At 53.1% G+C, this 20,807-nt stretch overlaps 1 protein-coding gene and 1 long non-coding RNA gene across 2 annotated transcripts; one reads left to right on the plus strand and one right to left on the minus strand.

Moving 5' to 3' along the window:
* Window positions 1-210: 210 nt before the first annotated feature.
* On the minus strand, window positions 211-2,845 carry LOC138915377 (uncharacterized). Its single transcript, XR_011421237.1, has 2 exons — window positions 2,358-2,845; window positions 211-838 (listed from the first exon to the last, which is right to left on the minus strand). It is a non-coding gene; the product is annotated as an uncharacterized lncRNA (long non-coding RNA).
* Window positions 2,846-2,926: 81 nt separating this feature from the next.
* CALHM3 (calcium homeostasis modulator 3) lies at window positions 2,927-9,629 on the plus strand. Its single transcript, XM_001499455.6, has 3 exons — window positions 2,927-3,357; window positions 5,552-5,807; window positions 8,712-9,629. The coding sequence occupies exons 1-3, from the start codon at window positions 3,071-3,073 to the stop codon at window positions 9,201-9,203; spliced, it is 1,035 nt and encodes a 344-aa protein (XP_001499505.4). The 5' UTR covers window positions 2,927-3,070; the 3' UTR covers window positions 9,204-9,629.
* The last annotated feature ends 11,178 nt before the right edge of the window (window positions 9,630-20,807 follow it).

A 20,807-nucleotide genomic window follows, 5' to 3' on the forward strand; every position in this document is an offset into this window, starting at 1 on the left:
CTGATGGCTCTCCCGCCTCCTCCAGCTCCCTCCCCATTTTCCCTCACACAGGTAATCCTGTCTCATAGGACCCGGACTAACACACTAATTAGGTAAAATGCAAATAATAAGTAAGGCCCAGGTTTCTGCCTGTCGCTCCTTCTTCAGAGGTACAGATGCACAGTCAGTTATAAAACCTGCAGGACATATTCAGGACGGTCTGACTCAAAATACAGGCTAAGTAAGCTACACAAAATTTATTTTTCAGGTCCCAGGGGTCCCTCAAACAGCCAGGCTGTCATCCTTCAGAGAAGCTGAAACCAAGACACAGTGAGAGACCTGGGTCACGAATGTTAAGAGAAGGAACAGACACGCCTCAAATGGAAGGTCAGCTGGCAGCCTGAGCTGCCTCTCCCGCGGGCAACCCCAGCTCTCCTGGGTGAGCAGCGGCACCCAGTGGTTAGTTAAAGGCGGTTAACAGTTCTCCCAAGGAGCACCAGGCACAGCTGGCATGTGACCATCTGGGTCCTGGAAGAAGTCTGGAAGGACACACACCGGTGCAGTGACTGGCAGACTCTCTAGGGGTTGCGGTGATGGGGACGCTCTCATGTTTCCTATTCTTAAATTCTTTATAATGGTGTGTTTAAGCAGAAAAAATGGAGATATTTCCATTTTCTAAAAGTTATTTGAGAATATGGAAATAAGGTGGTCGGTGCAGCTGCAGTAGCCCGGGCGAGCTCCGTGGAGACGGACGGCTGGAGCTAGGCCTCCGAGGGTCGGGAGATCCAGAAGGACGCTGACCACACGTGCTCTGGAGAGTCGGCGGGAAGCTGCATTCACGACTGTGAGGGCCCGGGGTCTGAGGGAAGGACAAGAGTGTTGAGGCATGAATTTAACTAAGGACATCACTTGGAGTTCAGGACACCCGCTGGTCCAGGCTGGATGGAGCAGGGTCAGTGGGGTCAAGTTCATCCCAGTCCCTGAGGTTCTCCTTTTCTCATGGGTGGCCCTGGGCTGAGAGGGTGGGAGCCAGAGAGATGAAGACTGAGGAAGAGCCTAAGTAATTGGGGTCTGGATACCTCGCCCACCCCCAGCACATGCTCCAGGCCCAAGTCCCACTGACCTGTGACCCCAGGAACAGACCCATGGGCTCCTGTGGATGCCTCCACAATTCTTCCCCAAGCCAGGCTGCCAATGTCAGGCTGGGGGCCAGTAAGACTGGGGTGCTATGGGGTGGGCAGCGGGTGAGGAGGATGGAAAGATAAAAAGACAGGAAGGGGCAGCAACACAGAGAGAGGGACAGACAGAGAGACACACGGAACTCAGAAACACACACTGAGGGACACAGAGAGTCACACACACACAGAAAGGTAGAGTTTGAGAGACAGAAAGGGACAGAATGAGCGAGAGACAAAGGGAGGGAGACAGAGACAGAGAGAAGTTAAGGGCAGGGCCTACGGTGCACTCATTTGCTTCCTAGGAGCAGACAGGCAGGCAGCTGCCGGTCAAGAGGTGGGCAGAGCTGGGGCTGGCCCTGTGGCCGAGTGGTTAAGTTCGCGCGCTCCGCTGCAGGCGGCCCAGTGTTTCGTTAGTTCGAATCCTGGGCGCGGACATGGCACTGCTCATCAGACCACGCTGAGGCAGCGTCCCACATGCCACAACTAGAAGAACCCACAACGAAGAATACACAACTATGTACCGGGGGGCTTTGGGGAGAAAAAGGAAAAAAATAAAATCTTTAAAAAAAAAAAAAAAAGAGGTGGGCAGAGCTGACAGGGCCAGAGAGGAAATAAAGGGGGTCTGAGCATCAGCGTCACAGAGAACGAGTGCTTGCTGTCACTTGCTGTGTGCTTAGTGTCACACTGGATGCTGTAGGGAACAAAAAGGGGCAGGTCCAGGTCCCTGCACTAGTTGGGACATCCATCCCCCACACCTGAGAAAGGTTAATAACAGGCCAAGGCGGCCTTTCCAAGGGCTGAATGGGAGGAAGAGGCTCCCATGGAGCTGAGGTCACCAGGACAGTCTGGCTTGGTGACCAGGCTACATCTGAACTGCCTCTTGAAGAGCAGGTGGGAGGAAGGGGCCCTGGTTTTCAGTGGGAAGGATGGTGTCAGCAAAGGTGTGGAGGTGGGAAGACATGTCTGGGTTCGGTTAAGAGGGCCTTGAACGCCGAGCTAAGGAAGCTGAGGGAGCCCCCCTCACCCTTGAGCTGAGGAGTGACGTAGTGGAGACCTGGGCCGGCCAGGGGCCAGGCCTGGAGGGCAGTGGAATAAAATGGAGGAGAGGGTTGCAGGCACCTACTGACCCCTCCAGCCCTCTCTCCCGATACCCGCTGTCTGCAAGCCCGGACTGCTGGCCCACATCAGGCCTCTTCTCACCTCTGTGCCTTTGCCCGTGCAGTGCCCTCTGCTGGAAGGCCTTCCCTTCCACCACTCCTATCACTGGCAAACGCTGAAACGTGGTTTAAACTCTTCTCAAGGATCTTCTCTGTAGGAAGCCTCCGGGAAGGAAGGGTAGGTGCCCCCTAGCTCCTTCCAGCATGAACGCCAACGTGAACTCTCCCGGGGCTCAGCTCAGTCCAGTCATGTGTTTCACAAAGACCAGAAAATATAATTGATTCCATCAGTATCTTGGCCTTACCACACCCAGAATTTGCCTGTCCCTCACGGGAAGCCCCACCAGCTGTCAGATCTGAGTATCCAAACCCTGAAGAGAGGAAGGAACGGGCTGGGAGGGATGGAACGACAGGGTGGGGCGCATTTGCCTAGAGGTGCTTTGGGCTGGCTGCTCATGGAGCAGTGACTCATTCCCCCAGAAAGGCGGGGCGTGGCACTGGGGGACACTCGGGCTGGGCAGGGCAGCCTTGGTGGAGACAGCCTGCCTCCGCCTTACATCCTTGGCTGGACCCCAGGAGGCTGGGCTGGGGACTGGACACCGCCTCCTCCTCGTCCCCTCAGGCCCTTGGAAGAGAAGAGAGAACCTCCTGCAGGCTCCCAGCTTACACCCGGCGTGGTCTGGCGTTGGCCAGGAAGGCGGCTGAAGCCTCTCTGCCCCCCTACCCCACGACGGCTACCCCCCACCCAGGCCAGGCATGGATAAATTCCGCATGCTGTTCCAGCACTTCCAGTCCAGCTCCGAGTCGGTGATGAACGGCGTCTGCCTGCTGCTGGCTGCGGTCACTGTCAAGCTGTACTCCTCCTTCGACTTCAACTGCCCCTGCCTGGCCCGCTACAACGCCCTCTACGGCCTGGGCCTGCTGCTCACACCCCCGCTTGCCCTCTTCCTCTGTGGCCTCCTTGCCAACCGGCAGTCCGTGATGATGGTGGAGGAGTGGCGCCGGCCCTCGGGACAGCGGAGGAAGGACCCGGGAGTCATCAGGTGCGGTCCCACACCACCCAGCTGCCCATGGGCATTGTCAGGGGCTCCCCCACCCACTTACCCCCACAGGCACTGCCAGGTGACCCCCAAACCCCAGTGACCCCCATGGGTATGGTTGGGGCTCCCCCTCCACCCTGACAGGCGCTATTGGATGTGCCCCTTCCTGTCCTCAACTGGGGCATCATCAGTTCAGAGACCTGTTTGCCGGTTTCCACTCTGGAAACAGATATTTCTGTTCCTGTCACTTGTCACCTTTCTGTGACCAGTGCTGGAGACGCATGAATGATACAGGATTCCCAAGAATTAGCCAGGTCACATGTGTCATACTGGCCATGGATTACGACTCACCACACACACGAAGGCCATCCCATGACACACCTTGGCGGTTGTGCAGGTAGTGAGAGGCACGATTGGCTCAAAGGCGAGTCCCTTCTGTGAGCTTCCTGAGGGCAAGGACCTCATCTGTCGTACTGCTGTGTCCTCAGAGCCTCGCACCTGATTGATGCCCTAGATCAAGATCAGAGGAGGGAGTTTAGCAATTTGTAATGCTCCCTGGCCGACAGTGAGCACCGGCTCGGTGCCAAGCTCTGCGCCAAGTGCCGTGTGTGCACGGCCTCTGCATTCTCACCTCATCCCTGGGTCTGCCCCTGGGATGGACCCTTTGTTTTGGTTTGGTTTTTTTTTTTTGCTTGAGGAAGATTTGCCCTCAGCTAACATCTGTGCCCATCTTCCTCCACTTTGCTTGCGGGATGCCGCCACAGCGTGACTGATGATTGGAGTAGGTCCGCATCCAGGATTCGAACCCACGAACCTGGGCTGCAGAAGCAGAGCACGTGGAACTTTAACCACTAGACCACAGGACTGGCCCCTCTAATGGACCCATTTTTAAGGATGAGGGACCTGAAGCACAGAGAGGTTAGGTGACTTGGCTGAGCTCCCACAGCTAAGAAGCGGCTCAGATTCAAACACAGGCAGACTCCCAGCTCAAGCAGGAACTGCTGCCCTTAGTGTTTTGGACAGAGTATCTGAGTGCTCTAGATGTGTGGGCAGTGGCAGGAGGGGCTTGGTGGGTTTCAGCCCCTCATGATCTCCCACTCTCCCCTATTCTTCGACATGGACGGTTGTGGTGTTCTCAAACATACGTAATGTAACTTCACAACGAGTCCTCAGTTCCACCTTCTAACCACATCGCCCCCACAGAAAATGCTGGAGCCACCCCTGTCTACAATATATTTATAATTTACACTGGGTAAGTACACTGTACTACACCGCATACACACACACACACACACACACCCAGCACACACCATTTTATGTTTCATATACAATGCAAGTTAGAAACAACTTGTGCATCCTGTGCACAAGCAGCCTCTGTTTGACGTTCCACTGGGGTCCATTCTCCCTGTCACACAGCCACACAGGGGGTCACATGCACTGGGTGTGCCCTTTGCCTTTTCCTCTGGGATCCAGCAGGCGCAGCTCCACTGGGCTCCTGTCCTGTGACCGATACTCAATCTAGGCCACGAGAGGGGCCAAGTAGGTCAGGAGAGGCATCTGGGGACAATGAGAGGGTGGGCTCCCCGGATGCTGGGGGGAGGTGTTTGAGGTGCTGCTGCTGGGAGCGTTATTATGCCGGGCTGTCTAAGCCTGGCCTCCCCCAGAAGCAGGCTCTGGGAAGAATGTGACCATGAACAGGCATCTGGGGCTCAGTCTTTCTGGGGACCCCCGGAGAGGTGAGTAGAACACACCTCAGAATTGTCCCACTGAGGGGCTAGGAAGCTGGGGTGTTCATCCTCCAGGCCCCGTCCCTCCCGGGTAGAAGGTTGGTTTGGGGGCTGGTAACTCTCCAGCAATTCTAGCCCACCCCTCTGGGAGCAGAGACTTTTCCCAAACCCTCAGAGAGGGCCACGCAGGTGGTTGGGATCGGAGGCCCTCAAGCCCTCCACGTGAATAGAAACTATCCACCAGTGGACCCACAGAGTCAGCTACGAGGCCTAGAGTGGGAAGAACACCAGCTCCCCAGAGTTCCCGTCCTGGGATTCCTGCCCTGCGCCCCTCTCACCCCTCGCCCTTCCTTTGATGTAATGGCACCTGGGATATTTTGCAGCTCTCCTGGGAAGTCCATCCTTGCGTCTCCCCTGCTGCAGCTGAATTCGGGCTGCCCGTGGTGACCCCTCCCCTCCTCTGCTCCCAGGTACATGTGCTCCTCTGTGCTGCAGAGAGCGCTGGCTGCCCCCCTCGTCTGGATCCTGCTGGCCCTCCTTGACGGGAAGTGCTTCGTGTGTGCCTTCAGCAGCAACGTGGACCCCGAGAAGTTTCTGGACTTTGCCAACATGACCCCCAGCCAGGTGCAGCTCTTCCTGGCCAAGGTACCCTGCAAGGAGGATGAGCTGGTCAGGGACAGCCCTGCTCGAAAGGCAGTGTCTCGCTACCTGCGGTGCCTGTCACAGGTAATTCGGCATCCTCTGCCAGCCCTGGAAAACAACCTACAATGGTCCCGAGGGGCATGGGCCTAGGCGCTTCAGGTTTCCTGAGGTCCCACTCCACTGCTGGAGACACAGTCAAGGAGCAGGTGGGCCCCGGGGAGATCAGGAGTATGACCCACATACGGGACAGTGTTGGGCCTTAGGAAGTGGGCACTTTGTCATCAGTGCTGACTCCATGGGCAGAGACGAGGTGCCCACACCTCCAGGAGTCAGCTAGGCCCATCCCCAGAAGGCTGGATGGCAGGAAAGTTCTGGAGGTGTACTGCTCTGCCCTGCCCCCCACCCCATGCACACATTCTTCCCACCCCTCAGAAATAATACTAATTCCCACCTATTGAACTCTTATGTGTCAGGCCCTGTGTCAAGCATCTCATCTATTACTTCCTTTAACTCACAGAACAACCCTATCAGCTGGAGGCAATCATCACCCCACTTTGCAGATGAGGAAACCGGGGCTCTGAAAGGTTCGTTCACAAGGCCAAAGTCACACAGCTTGTAAGAGGCAGGGCGGGAATCTGAACACACATGTCAGTACTCCAAACTCTCTTAATGACCTCTGTACAAAGCAGGTTCTCCCCAGAGGCCTGGCTCCCCACAGGGCACCAACTCCCCTCTCCTGGGGGCAAACCCCAGCCCCAGACTCAGATTCCACCACTCCCCCCCCAGAGCCCCAGCTTGGGCTGTGGCCCCCAGAGAGCGTTTCCGTGAACCCACACATGCAGAGCCTCACTGGGGCCACAGAGAGGAAAACACAACCCCGCCCTTTGCCGTGCCGAGACAGGCTCGTGGCAAGCGCAGGCCGGCGGCACAGTGCAGGGGGGCGCCAGTGTGCAGGACGCGCTTGATTCTGGGTCAGACTGTGACCTTGGCCACCTCCCTCTCCCTCTGGGCCTCTGTTTTCTCCTGCAAAATAAAGGGAGGTGTGGTCTCCTCCACCTTGATGGTCCCTGCGGGCTCCAGCACTCCAGGCTCTCACTAGTTCACTGGGAGGAGTGTGGAATTGGCCATCAGACCAGGGTTTGAGTCCCGACTCAGCTGTAAGCGATCAGTCACGTTAAATTTAACAAGTTGTTTGCTTTTCTGCTCCTTGTGTATAAAAGGTTCGCGTGAGTATTTTAAATCGGTAGGGGAGGGATCCTGTGACAGGCCAAATGAAGGAGCTTTATAAATTGAGGACATCCCATCTACAAATGACAAGGGTCCAAATATGTTTCTGCTTGTGGCTCAGAGGAGCGACTTCTCTGCTCCAGGTCCACACCATGGCTCTGGTCTTAAACAAGGCCTTGCAGAGACTATAGCTTTGGATGGGCAGACAGGAGGAGGGGATCAGCGTAGTGTGGGCTCCAGCCTTAGAGAACAACGTCCTGTCTCTTGTCACTCTTGGCCTGGAACACTGTTCTCCGTTTGTATCCTGTCTAACTGTTACTCATCCATCAGGTCTCAGCCTAAACCTCGCTGTTTGCTGAGCCCTCAAGTTCAGGTTGTGTGTCCCTCTGAATACCCATCACTCCCTGTACATCCCTCAACATGGCACTTAGCCAGCATCACCTGTTTAATTGTTCCCTCCACTAACAGGTGAGCTCTGTGGGAGCAAGACTGGGTCCCCAATGCCTCCTCCCAAATACAAGATGGATGGATGCACAGATGGGATGGACAAATATGTGTGAGGATGGATAGAGTGCTGGATAGAAAGATGAAAGGAGGATGGATGATGGAGGACGGATGGATGGATGGATGGATGGATGGGAGTGTAGGGAAAGCAAAACTTTACCTCTACCCATCTTAGGTTTTCAGCTAAGACTCTAACAAAAAGCCAAAATTACAAGAGGAAACAGTTTATTAAGGTATGCAGTGCACATCACAGCCCAGGGTTTTGCTGGTTCAGATCCTGGGTGCAGACATGGCACCATTCGTCAGGCCACCTTGAGGTGGCGTCCCACATGCCACAACTAGAAGGACCCACAACTAAAATATACAACTATGTACTGGGGGGATTTGGGGAGAAAAAGCAGAAAAAAAAAGAAGAAGATTGGCAACGGTTGTTAGCTCAGGTGGCAATCTTTAAAAAAAAGTAACTCAAAGTAGTGGCTTAGATTCTCGCTTATATAGCATCTTCAACAAAGAATAATACCTTTGTAGAGAAATGACAGGACAAAGGAAAGCGGGTTTAGACTTCTAAGGGTAAAAACTGTGGGAAGGTAAATACATGGGAGGAAACGGAGTAAGGTTTGTTTGCAGATTCCTCTGGCGCCTCTCTAGGCTGATAAAAGAGTCTGTCTCCAATAAAAGCAGAATTTATACCCTGCCTTTAGCAGAAAAGGGGAGGGTAGAGACAGCTTTTCCTATCTTTGCTGCTTCTTAATTGTCTTCAGCTCAAGATAATTCTTATGTCAAAGAGGCATGCTTTGGGGTGACCTATTCTGGTTTCCTTCAGGGTGAAGGTTGGAAGGATGTATGGGTGGGTGGATGAATGGTTGGAGAAATAACTGGAAGGAAGGGATGAGAGTATGAGAAGATGAATGGATGGGAGAATAGATGGCTGGACAGGAGGATAGATGACGGGCAGATGGAAGGATGGTTGAAAGGATGGCTGCATAGGAGGACAATAGACATATAGTCAGATGAGAAGGTGATGACGATGGATAGATGGAGAGAGAGTTGGATAGATGAATGGATGTGAGGATGATGGAATGAATGGAAGGAAGGATGGGTGGAGATGGTTGATAGGATGGATGACTAGGTGGGAAGATGAATAAATCTGAGGAAGGATGGGAGGGGTAAGTAAAGGGAGAGACTCTGGAACACCCTTGCCACACCCTACAGCCCCGAGGCCTACCTACACCCTATCTCGCACTCCCCACTCTCCAGGCCATCGGCTGGAGCATCACCCTGGTGCTGATCATCGTGGCCTTCCTGGCTCGCTGCCTAAGGCCCTGCTTCGACCAGACAGTCTTCTTGCAGCGCAGATACTGGAGCAACTACGTCGACCTGGAGCAGAAACTCTTCGACGAGACATGCTGTGAGCATGCGCGGGACTTCGCACACCGCTGCGTGCTGCACTTCTTCGCCAGCATGCAGAGCGAGATGCGGGCACGGGGGCTGCGCCGGGATGCTGCGAGCAGGGACCCCGAGACCCCCGAGGTGCCAGAGCCCCCTGAGGGCCTGGATGGTGGAAGGGAGAAGGCCCACCTGCGCTCAGTCTGCAGCCAGGAGCAGGTGGACCACCTCCTGAGCACCTGGTACTCCAGCAAACCGCCCCTCGACCTCATGGCATCCTCTGGGCTCTGGGGGGGTGGCCTCAGCCACCGCACCCCCATGGTGGCCCCGAGTACAAGGCTGTCCCAACACACCGACGTGTAGGGACCCCGGCAGCGTCCCCATGTGAAATGCCCACGCTGACAAGGGTCGGGGCTTTCGAGACTGTGGGGCCCCCAAGGCAGGGCAGCCTAACCCTTGTTGGCCATCTTCCCAAAAATAGCCCAATCCTGGCCTCGTTTCTGGGGTGGCCTCCTGTGCGCTCTAAAGCAGTGCTCCACAAACTGATGTGCTCACGTTCACTTGGGCTCTTGTTAAACTCAGATTCTAATTCAGTTCATCCAGGGCTGGGTCTGAGACTGCAGTTCTAACGAGCTACCAGGTGATGCTAATGTTTCTGGTCAGCGGACCAAACTTTGAGTAGCAAGAGTCTAAGTAGATCTGCCGTGGGTTCTGGGTCCTAGATGTCCAGATTCTAAAATAAAAATAATTCTAAATATTCTAAAATAAATAATATAATAACAACAGCAACACATGCTTATCTGGTGCTTACTATGTGCCAGGTGGTGTTCTCGAGTCTGTCAGTTTGCCCTCTAGTTTGTGTATTTGTGTTTAATGTTCTGGTTGGGTTTCCGGCAGCTTCCACCTAAGTTCTCTGAGTAAGCCCTGGCAAGCTCTGCTTGTTGCATTCCTCTCAAAAGTCCTAATTAGTGCCTCTTGCTGGCTACTGCAGATGAATAGTTTTCTATTTTCCTGTATTTGAATGTCAAGGAGGCTGACTCTTCCAACTCCCATCTTCCTAAGTGTCACCAATTCTGTTTCTTGTTGAGCAGCCCTGCCTGGGTGGCCTCCTTCCAGATGCAGCTCCTTTCTCGACCCAGCCTTCTGCTCACCTCCAGCTAGCAGGCGTTGCCTCCCTCACCTTTCCGCTCACCACCATCCCCACCACCTGCAGCCTGACCCCGGAGTTCAGCATCTCTTGCTAAGGCTGCCTCCTTCCCCACGCATTCCCAGGGGTATCTACCCCCTGCCCTCGGCAAGAAGTGGCACCCCAGTGGGGATTTCCCTGCTGTATGGTGTATGGGCCAGATCAGCAAATCGTGGTAGGGACGGACCTAGAAATCTCCATGCTGAACAAGCACCCCAGGTGATTTTGTAAGTTCCAATGTTGAAGAACCTCTGGCCCACGTGTGGGTGTGCGGTCTGGCTCAGGGATGAAAACCCTTGAAAAACTAGGGTTAAATTTTGTTGGAAAAACGCCCACTCAATCTCTGGCAGCCCAAACAGGAAGCGTTGGGGAAGATCAGGTCTGTGGGTTCCTCTGCCCCTCCCTGATGACTCACCATACACACACAAACACACACACACACACACACACACACATCCTGCTATAGCCTCCATCAGCACAGATGCTGACCACAGACATGCAGGCCTGGGTTCATCCCATGTTTTCCTGATCCTCAGGGCCTGGGGTGGGACAGGGAACAGTGCAGGGGCCCCTGGATGCACCCTGGAGCCAGCCCCCTCCATATCAGGTAGTCTCTGCTCACCTGGGTTCTTACCAAGGGACCTTGTAAGAGCAGACAATCCCTGCCGCTCAGCCTCCCCCCTCCACCTGCTGTGGTCAGGCCATGCAAATGTCTGAAATGGTACTGGGGTGGGGCCAGATTTATGCAAAGTGTTAGCAGGGATTGGGTGGGGAGGGAGGAAGGAGACCTGGGGGTGGCCCAGTCAGTACTGGTGAGCTCCCAGCCTGGGGAAAGGAGGCTCAGGTGAAACCTGCCAACAGTTAGCCATTGATGATTAAGTAGCTAGAAACTAAAGGGTCTTTTTCCTTTTTGCAATTATTGATTATAGCTTTTAGCTGTTTACCCACCCATCGTTAACTGTGATGTTCAGGCAATATACTGACTCCCACTAGGTTCCTATAGATAACGTCTCCCTGGAGCCTGGGTCACCATGGTAATGGGTGTGTGAGCTGTGCTTCAGGAATTAGGACCCCTTGTTCACTTCAGGCCAGTTGAGAGCACCAGCCCATCAACTGGGCCCACACAGATGTCTGATAAGCGACCCTTTGACATCAAGAGGCTAAAACTCCACCCTCATGTCATGCTAATGCTGCCATTTTGTGAACATGCATCCTATGAAGAGGCACGGAGTCCAACTACGCTTGCGCACATCATCAATTACCTTACCTCTCCTCACCTGCAATCATCTATCTCCACATTTCAGACCACCTTGCCCCCTACCCCACAAATGTCCCTGAGTCCCTATTTTCGGGAAAGTGAATTTGAGATTCGTTCTCCCCTTTCCTCACTTGGCTGCCTTGTGATTAACCCTGTCTCTGCTGCAATCTTGAAGTCTTGGTGTTTGGCTTTCCGGGCAATGGGCAAAAATGAACTTGGTTCGGTAACACAGGGACCCCTACGTTGGGCTTAGGGACCCGTAAAAAGCCACTGGCTTCAATCAGCACTCTTGCCTTCTTCTGAGCACTTACAGAGTAACTACTGCATAGAAAGTACTGTGCACAAAATAACCAATAACCGTTTTATAGATAAGAGAGAGAAGGTCAGTTTTACTTGAGCCAGGCTGAGGATTATTGTCGACGAAAATAATCCATAACCTATAAATGAAAATTTGGATGAGTTTATTCTGAGCTGAAATCTGAGGACCATGGCCCGGTGCCTTTCTTCCCAAAGGAAGAAAGGGCACCCAGGAAGTGAGGTATACAGAGTGGTTATATACCCTCATACAGGACGTTTCACATATGATTGAAATGTCCCTCCCACAGTAGTCACAAGATTGCCCTGTCAGCACAGCGCATGATGGACACAGCAGGTAGGGGGTCTGCTATCTCGGTGGGCGTAGCAGGAGGCGAGCCTATTGTCTCAAGCTGGATGGTCACAGGTGAGCGCAGCAATCAGTTCCTAGCCTCAGGAAAGATGCTTAATCCTTAAGGGAATGCCAACGTTGGGAGGGGGAGGGAAGTTGCACCTTTATCTCAAGGGCCTTTGCTCTTGCCATAGGGAATATCTAAAGCAGATATACAATGCATGCTCAACAGCCACGGTCAGGCCCTTTTGGAAAGACAAGGTCAGGCCGAATTAGGTTTATACCAAATGGCTTCCTCATATTCTCCAATATATGCTATTGCTTGCCATTTTTATTTGTCAGCTTCCTTTGAATGGGTCTCGAAGGATGGGGAGGGTTTTGACAATTGGAGGGAGAGATGGGGGTCGGGGGACAGAGCACCTAAAGGGAAGAAACAGCAAGAGCAAAAGCATAAAGTTGGGAAAGTCACAACGCGTGTTTCATTTATTCATTCAACAAACATTGATGGAATGCCTAGAGTGCCAGAGAGCAGGACAGACATAGTCCTATCTTAATGGAGCTTCTGGTCTGGAGGGGAGCTAGGACATGAGCTAGTGAGCCAACAGCCAAGTGGAGGAGTGCGAAGTCCAGCCTGGCAAAAGGAAAGGACCTTGGCCAGAGGGCTGAGAAGCCCAGTCCAATGCATCCCACCAAGAGATGCTCCCTGTTCCCTGCATCCAGTGACACATTCTCAGGATCCTTTGCCCTTGACAGCCCTCAAATGCATCCCCATCCTCTTCAGTCCCCAAATGATGTGGTTTCACCCCTAAACCTCTTTGCCTTCGTCCATCCACACCATTAATCATCCATATGCGCTGAGAGGGAGATGCCTGGAGCAGCACATGCCACCATCTGGGAGTGAGGGACACAGGGGCGAGGCTTCCACCTGCTCCTAAAGACCCTCCCCTTGGAAGAGAGCAGCTGTGGGGTGCCAAGCACATTCCCCAAAGCCTCAGCAACTCTGGGTGATAACCCTCCTGGCCCTGCCCTACACATAAGCCCTCTCTTCTGAGTGACACAGTGGCCAGCTGGGCAAGGCAGAAATGTCCTGGAAATGTGGCTTTGGCTGTGTAAGTCCCCTGTCTCACACAGCCTGGGCAGCTGTGGTTCTGCAGGAGAAGGGGAAGATGGCAGGAGCCTTGAAGGTTTAGCTCAGCACTTTGACTTTATCCTGCAGACAGTTGGAATGGGAGGCAAGTGCTTGCGGGCAAGGTCAGGAGGGGTGATACTTGGGATTCATCCACGTGACAGCCATGCCTGAGGCTGCAGGAACGGAAAGGGCCAGCAAGAGAGAGAGGCTTGAGTGGGAAGAGGAAGGACCAAGACTTTTAGAGTTTTGGAGGACGAAGAGGAGCCGTCACAGATGATGAGGATCAAGGCTGTCCCAGGAGAGAAGCCCAAGGCGTCCTGCCCTACATGTGATCTACAGCATCCTCTGGGATGTCCTGGCCTGATCTGACCTGATTCCCATCCAGAGTTATAGGACCACCCGATAACCAGACCCCACCTGCACTGACACCATTTTAATGGCTTTTTTACATAATCTTGCCTTTGTCTTGTAAAGCGATAACTCACATACCTATGCTTTATAAATTTAGCCCTACCTACCTTCAACCCATGCTGCCGCTCTTCACTGCCCATGGGTCCTGTCCCCAGGCTGCTTCATGCTATTCTCTGAATAGAGGAGCACTGCTGCCAGACCTTGAGGGTCCGAGAAATCTTTCTTTCAACTCCTTGGCTTACCGAGCCCGCAGCAACAGAGGCAAAGAGCCCAGAAGAATGCCAGGGAGGAGTGAATTTCAAGATGGGGGAAGGATGAGCAATAAATGCGGAGCTTCAGAGAGACCCCGGAGGGGGAGCATTGAGAGAGAATCATTGCTTATTGGTGAATGCCCAGGGCAAGGGACGGCTCACCCGGGGAGGTGGTCCCAGCGAAGTAGACGGTTGGGTTTCTGTAGGATTCATATAAATCCCTGGGCACCTGCCCCACCGAGGGTATAAAGAAAGGGTGGGAGGTTTGGAGCCTGCCCCACTTTAGGATATTGATGTGAGAGGGACCTTCGGCATCCCTGTACGAGGAAGGGCACCAGGACCCAAAGACTACCATAGGAGCAGAGGACTCTGGCCTACACTAACAAGCTTCCATTTCCAGGGTCTCAGAGAAGATGGCGGGGTTCTCTCAGCTCTGCCAACCCTTTGAAGCCAAATGAAATGAGCTTTCCTTGCCTCTGCTTGATCAGCTTTGACAGGGGGAGGGCAGAGGGAGCTGTAGAAAGGGGAGAGTGTCCCTGAGGGTCCCACCCACCTTCACATAAAGGAGGCACTGCTCTTCAGCCCTCCCCACTCTGCTCACAGAACCTAACCCTGGAGGCAAGCCAAGAGCCAGCATGGCGAGGACTCTCTCCTGTTTGTGTCTGAGTTCCTGCCTCCTCACACATTTATCTTGTCCAAGGCTCACTTTTCCCCTTTATTCACTTATTCACGTATTCATTCATTCAGCACCTGTTAATTGAGCATCTGCTGAGGCAGGGAACTGTGCTGAGCATTGGGAACGTAGCAGTGAACAAAGCAGATGTGGACCTGCAGCCTTTGTGGTCCACGGGAGCCCCATTTATTAAAGAAACACACCCCTTCCAAACAGGTCCTTGAAACTGTAGCCAGTGCTGTGAAGGGGAAGGACAGCCGGGGGCCATGGAAGCTGCGTCAGCAGGCCTTGTCTCAGCTGAGGGTTCAGGAATTTCTCTAAAGAAGGGACCATTCAGCTGAGATCTTAAAGATGAACAGGAACTTCTCAAGTGAAGAGTAGGGGGAGAAGCACTCTAGGAATGTGCAAAGCATGTGCAAAGGAAAAGGGGTTTATCCTGTTTGAGGAGCTGAGAGCAGGCAGGTAAGTGAGCCCAAGAGTCGACTTTGGGAGGAGAGTGGTGCCAGGGCCAGCTGTCACATGGCCATAGAGGCCCTGTTAAGGGTTTTGGACTTCAGCCACTGAAGGGAACTAAGCATGTGGTAATTTAATCAGATGTCCGCTTTTAACAGGTCGTTCTGTCCGCAGCCCGGGAATAGCTTGATAGGGGCCAGTGCAAGGTGCAGGAGGCAGCTGAGAGCTGACAGGGCCGGGCGGGTGGAGCTGGAGAGAAGCACAGATTACAGCATTTAGGAGGCAAAATGGGCCTGGGTGCTCTTGTTTGTCAGTGTCCTGCTTAAAATGTACCCACAGGGGCTGGCTGAGTGGTTAAGTTTGTGCACTTTGCTGTGGCGGCCCAGGGTTTCGCTGGTTCAGATCCTGGGCTCGGACATGGCACCACTCATCAGGGCACGTTGAGGCGGCGTCCCACGTGCCACAACTAGAAGGACCCACAACTAAAATATACAACTATGTACTGGGGGAATTTGGGGAGAAATAGCAGAAAAAAAAATGTACCCGTAGAGCAGCCCACACTGTATTAGTCAGGTTAGACCAGGATGTAAAAATAAATACAGTAAAAATGAAACCGAAATGTCGGCGCCTTAGCAAAACAAAGATGTATTTCTCACTCAGGCAGTCTGAGGAGGGTGAACGGGGAGGGGGGGCTCCTCTGGTCACTTGAGGACCCGGCTGACCCATCTTAGGGTGCCACCATCCAGACACGTGGTATTCCCCAGGTCCCGAGACAAGGAAGTGACTGCAAGTAGTTTATGTGGAAGTTCTCCCAGGGAACACCAGGAAGGACCAGGGGAAGTGATACAGGAAGGGGAGTGAAGCAGGAAACGGTGCTGCGGGGCCAGCCAGCCACCGCTGCGGGCAACCCTGGGAGCCCACACCCGGGCTCAATCAACCCAGGGGGGAGGGGGGCAGTGTTTATCGCCAATCTCCGACTGTCATTGGAGGGGCACTAACTGCGGTGCCTCCTGCTTGCCTTGGGCCAATGTCTCAGGTGGGTCGTGAGCAGCCTTTGTAATGTCGAGGTGAGTGCTGACGGGGATGGGTGGCACAGAGGCCCTGCTTCACTTCCGTCCAGAGTCTGAGAGGCAGGGGAGAGAAAGAAGAGCGAGGGCGGTAAGAAGTGGGGAACTCTCAATCCCATGGCCCCAACCTACCTGGGACAGGGGCTAGGAATTGCTAGGAAGCCATGGAATATTTGGTGAGCACTACCAATTTTTTTGCCACAATATACAACCCCCAATACAGTTTGGCTGATGCAGAAGAGAATAGCACTCTATCCTTCTTAGGTAAAGATGTCATACCTCTGGTAACACAGCCTGATGGTACTTGAGCTGCCTTGGCAGCCATATCTCACTGACAGCTCCTGCCTCCTCCACTGCCTTGTTCTCTGGGTGCTCCCACAGCTGGGGGTTGAGGACAGTGCCGCTGGAGCACCACACACTCGTGCTCTCCTATGCAAATTGGGAATTTTCCTAGAGGTAGCGCACCTGCTCCCCAGAGGCCCCCTTTGCATGCTACTTTTCATGGTACTCTTAACTCCTCCAAGCCGGAGTGGACTCACCAGCACTGGGCTGAGTACCGGGACAATGCTCCTGAGGGCAGGAAGTGAAGGGGCCGGTGTACATCCCACAGCAGTGGCGGTGGGTGACTTTGTTGCCAACATGTGGAGAAGTTTGAGCTGGGTCATGACGTCCTGCTTCCTGTTGACCCCGGTCACAAGCCACACTCCAGGAGTTATGGGGGAGGGGCAGAGAAGATCTCTGCTAAATGCACTGCCAAAGACCCCACTGGAGGAGATAGGATAATGGGCCCCAAGGCCCCGCTCCTGATCGCTGCACCTGTGAATGTGTTACCTGCAAAAGGGACTTTGCAGATGTGACTACTTTAAAAATCTTGAGGTGGGGGTACTATCCTGGGTTAGCTGGGTGGGCCCGATGTAATCACACGTCCCTATAAGAGGGAGGCAGGAGGATCTGAGTCTGACAAGATGTGTGATGGAAGCAGAGGTCGGAGTGCTGCAGAGCCACGAGCCAGGGAACGCGTGTGTCCTCTAGACACTGGAGAAAGCCAGGAAGTGGCTTCTCCCCTAAACACAGCCTGCCGCCCCCTGATTTTTAGCCCCATTTCAGACTCCTGACCACCCAGGACTATGAGAGAATAAACTTGTGTTGTTTTAAGCCACTAAATTTGTGCTAGTTCTCTACAGCAGTAATAAGAAACTAATACAAATTTTCAAAATGTGCTACTAAAACTCAGGTGCAGAGATGGTATTTCTTACTGTTACGGGCGATAAAGCATCATCACTTCCTGGGAGCACGCTGTGGGCATGGCCCTGTGCTGAACTCTTTCACTGCAGCATTTCCCCGACCCCTCATGACAACCTGAGAGGTTAACTCTTCTATTCTCCCCACTTTACAGATGAGAAGACTGTGGACCCAGAAGTTAAATTAGCAGCCCAAGGTCCCAGCTGGTGTGTGGCAGGGTTGAGACCTGAACGCAGGTCATTGGTTAGGGTGTTCTTAACCACTCCGTGACATGGTTTCTTGCTGAGAAAAAGACTTGACTGTTCAGTGAAAGAAACAATAAGAGAATGGGTGGGACCTTGAAGTGGATGTGGGTGGGCAGATGGTATTCCAGGAGGGGGACAGCACAAGTAAAGGGGTAACGGTTAAGGAGTCTCCCCCAGGCAGCCTTGTCCCCGCTCTGTGGTCACTGACACAGCTGTGTGCTCAGCTGCTGTTCAAGAGGCCAGCCCGCCTTCTCCCTCGAGGCACCTGCCCCCGCCCCTCCATCCTTCAGAGGCAGAGCTCCTAACCTTCTGCACATCCCGGTCCATCGGTACATGACTCTGGGGCAAACTGAGAGGATCTGGAGACATTTTTATAGAGCCTGGCAGAAAAAAAGTTACGTCTTCTTTATCTTATATCATTATGATAAGAACGATGTAGTGCAAAGCCTTAGGAAAGATATTAAACACTGAGTTGGTATAAAACATCCAAATGAAATCTCCCAGACCTCTTAAAATGAGAGCCTTGGGCTTGCTTCCATGAACACAACTTTTTAACATCAGATTTTTTGAATGAAATAACTATGGGCCATTCCTAGTCAAGATTTTTTTTTGTAATTGAGATATAATTGACATATTGTATTAGTTTCAGAGGCGCAACGTAATGATTCAATGTATATACCTGTTGCAAAATGATCACCACAACAAGTCTAGTTAACATCTATCACTACACACATAGTTACAAATTTTTTTCTTGTGATGAGAACTTTTAAAATCCACTCTCTTTGCAACTTTCAAATATACAAAACAGTATTGTTAACAGTATTGTTATGTATGGTCGCCATGCTGTGTGGTGCATCCCCAGCACTTATTTATTTTATAACTGGAAGTTTGTACCTTTCGACCCCTTTCACCCATTTTGCCCACCCCTCACCCCTCAAGGCTCTTTAATGATCATCTCTTCAATTGTGTGATAAACATCACCCACAAAAATCTTGGCCCAAGGAGGTGATAAATTTAAAACTAATTTTTACAACTATTCAAAAATTTACAGCTGTTGAAATGGTAAGTAAAGACTCTAACACTCATCCTTTCCTTTCAATAACTGTAACCAAAATTCTTGTGATAATGACAGTAATAGGTTTAGAATCCAATCAAATTATTTTATATCAAAGCATTTTAAAACAACGTCGAAGTTGAATTTGCAGAGAGTGTATATGTGGTTAAAGCAGGCCAGCTTGGGTGCTACCAAAGGGCCGTCCACAACTAACAGGGAGCCATGTCCCCTACAGAAGACAGAGACTCCAAGCGGCCCCTGGAGCCACACCCCTCCTGGGCTCCTGGCCTCCTGCAACCCCCCAGCCCACTACTCCAGACCTGGGGCCGTGTGTCAGGCTCTGTTAGCAGCTCAGAACCCTTGTCAGCCATGCACATCGATCTGCAATAGATGTTCAGGGGTGGACACCTCCTTGGCGGGATCTCCCTCATCCTGCTCTCCATCTGTGGGTGCCCCCCTCAGGAGTGCCCAACAAGGGTCCTCTAGATGTCCCAGCCTAGAGGCTTCAGTTGCCCCAGGGCCAGCCTGAGGGCCAAGGGATGCAATATCCTTCTCCACATATATCCTATTTGTGACACAATAGAGTTTCAACCCCGTCTAGTAGAACCGTAGAACCTGATTCAGCCGGAGGAGAAAAGCCAGAAAACACTTCCCTGCCTCCTCCTCCACCACCCCTACTCCCACCTAGCCTGGGTTCAAATCCACTCTTCCACCTACAAGCTGTGTAACCTCTAGCTAGTAACTTAACCTCTCTGAGCCTCAGTCCCCACCTCTGTAAAAGGGGACAATAGCACCTATCCCATAGATTGTAGGAGGATTACACAAGGTGATGTATGTAGAATGTTGGCATAGGGACTGACACAGGAGAAGCCCTGGTCAGTGCCAGTTCTTGTCGGTCATACAGAGACTCATAGACACAGGACCACTCATGTGGTTACACACACACATGAGGATACACAGACACTGAGGCCCAAGGCCACAGTGAGCTCACACGGGGCACGCACAGGCTGCACAGATCTGAGGGCCCCCGGGAGTCTCCCTGTCCAGGCTCTTGTTCTGCTTCAGCCCCAGCCCCACGTGCTCACCTCGGGCAGGAGCTGTCTGGGTGGGGCTGGGTCTGACCTGCTCTTCTGGGAGAGTTGGCAGCATCAAAGGGAGCACTGTAAGCTCCTCCCCACTTTGATATGCCGAAGGAGGGGCCCTGGCCTGGTTCCCACAGGCTTTCGGAGGCCTGAGCTCCAGGCATGAAAGCCCACTGCCCCACCCTTCAGTTTTTGATCTGGAGAGCAGAGGTAGGAGGTGGAGCCAGGAAAGGATTTGTCATCCACAATCCACAAACACACAGACATACCCACAGAGACACAAGCAGATGGGACACAAATGCACCTGCGTTATGCCTGGCAGGGATGGGACTTGGCCACCTCCTAAATCCAAATCCTCTGACTCCAAATTCAGTGCTTTTTACTCTATGCCATGCCGCATTAGCACTATCTCCAACACAACCAGCACCACCACCATCCCCGCTGTGAGCAATATCCCCACCACCATCACTACCACATCACCAGCATTACTGCCATCCTCACCACCACCACCATCACCATCACCATCACCAGCATCACCACCACCACCATCACCATCACCAGCATCACCACCACCCCCACCACCAACATTGCCATCACCAGCATCAGCACCACCACCACCATCACCATCACCATCACCATCACCACCACCACCACCACCATCACCATCACCAGCATCAGCACCACCACCACCACCACCACCATCACCATCACCAGCATCAGCACCACCCCCACCACCAACATTGCCATCACCATCACCACCGCCAGCAGCACCTTCACCTGCATCAGTGCCATCAGCACCTCTATCACCTTTACCTCCAGCAGCAGCATCCCCGCCTCCACCATTATCACCCCCATTATGGCCACTACGCTGCCATCGCTTCATCGTTATACCATCTGAACTGATAGAGGAGACCTCTTCGACACTGATACAACATGGAGGAAAGACTCGATGGGAAGGGCAGAAGGAAGACGACATGCTTCCTAGGAGCCCAGGGGACAAGGCCCAGAAGCACAGCCCTCTGCAGCAGGCCTGGATTCTCCCAAACACCCACCCTACTGGAGACAGTGTCTCACAGCTGTGTCTCAGCTTCCTTGCCCTCTCTTTCCCATCCCCCCGCCCCCCTCCCACGCCCACAGAGAACTGGTCCCCACCAGGTGCAGCCTTCGTGGTTTCCCAGCACCAGAGACGGCTGTGGAGAGAAACCCAGGAGAGGTGAGGAGGGGAGGGGCAGAACCCTGGCTGCACCCATGGGATTGGCCAACCTGCGCC

The sequence above is a fragment of the Equus caballus genome, chromosome 1, assembly GCF_041296265.1.
Source record: "Equus caballus isolate H_3958 breed thoroughbred chromosome 1, TB-T2T, whole genome shotgun sequence".
Taxonomy (NCBI): Eukaryota; Metazoa; Chordata; class Mammalia; order Perissodactyla; family Equidae; genus Equus; species Equus caballus.

Bases quoted from the DNA above. Each gene is read 5' to 3' on its own strand.
- CALHM3 (XM_001499455.6), top strand. From the start codon at position 3,071: ATGGATAAATTCCGCATGCTGTTCCAGCACTTCCAGTCCAGCTCCGAG. The intron at 3,358-5,551 runs GTGCGGTCCCAC...CTCTGCTCCCAG, and splicing joins AAGGACCCGGGAGTCATCAG to GTACATGTGCTCCTCTGTGC. The intron at 5,808-8,711 runs GTAATTCGGCAT...CCCACTCTCCAG, and splicing joins ACCTGCGGTGCCTGTCACAG to GCCATCGGCTGGAGCATCAC.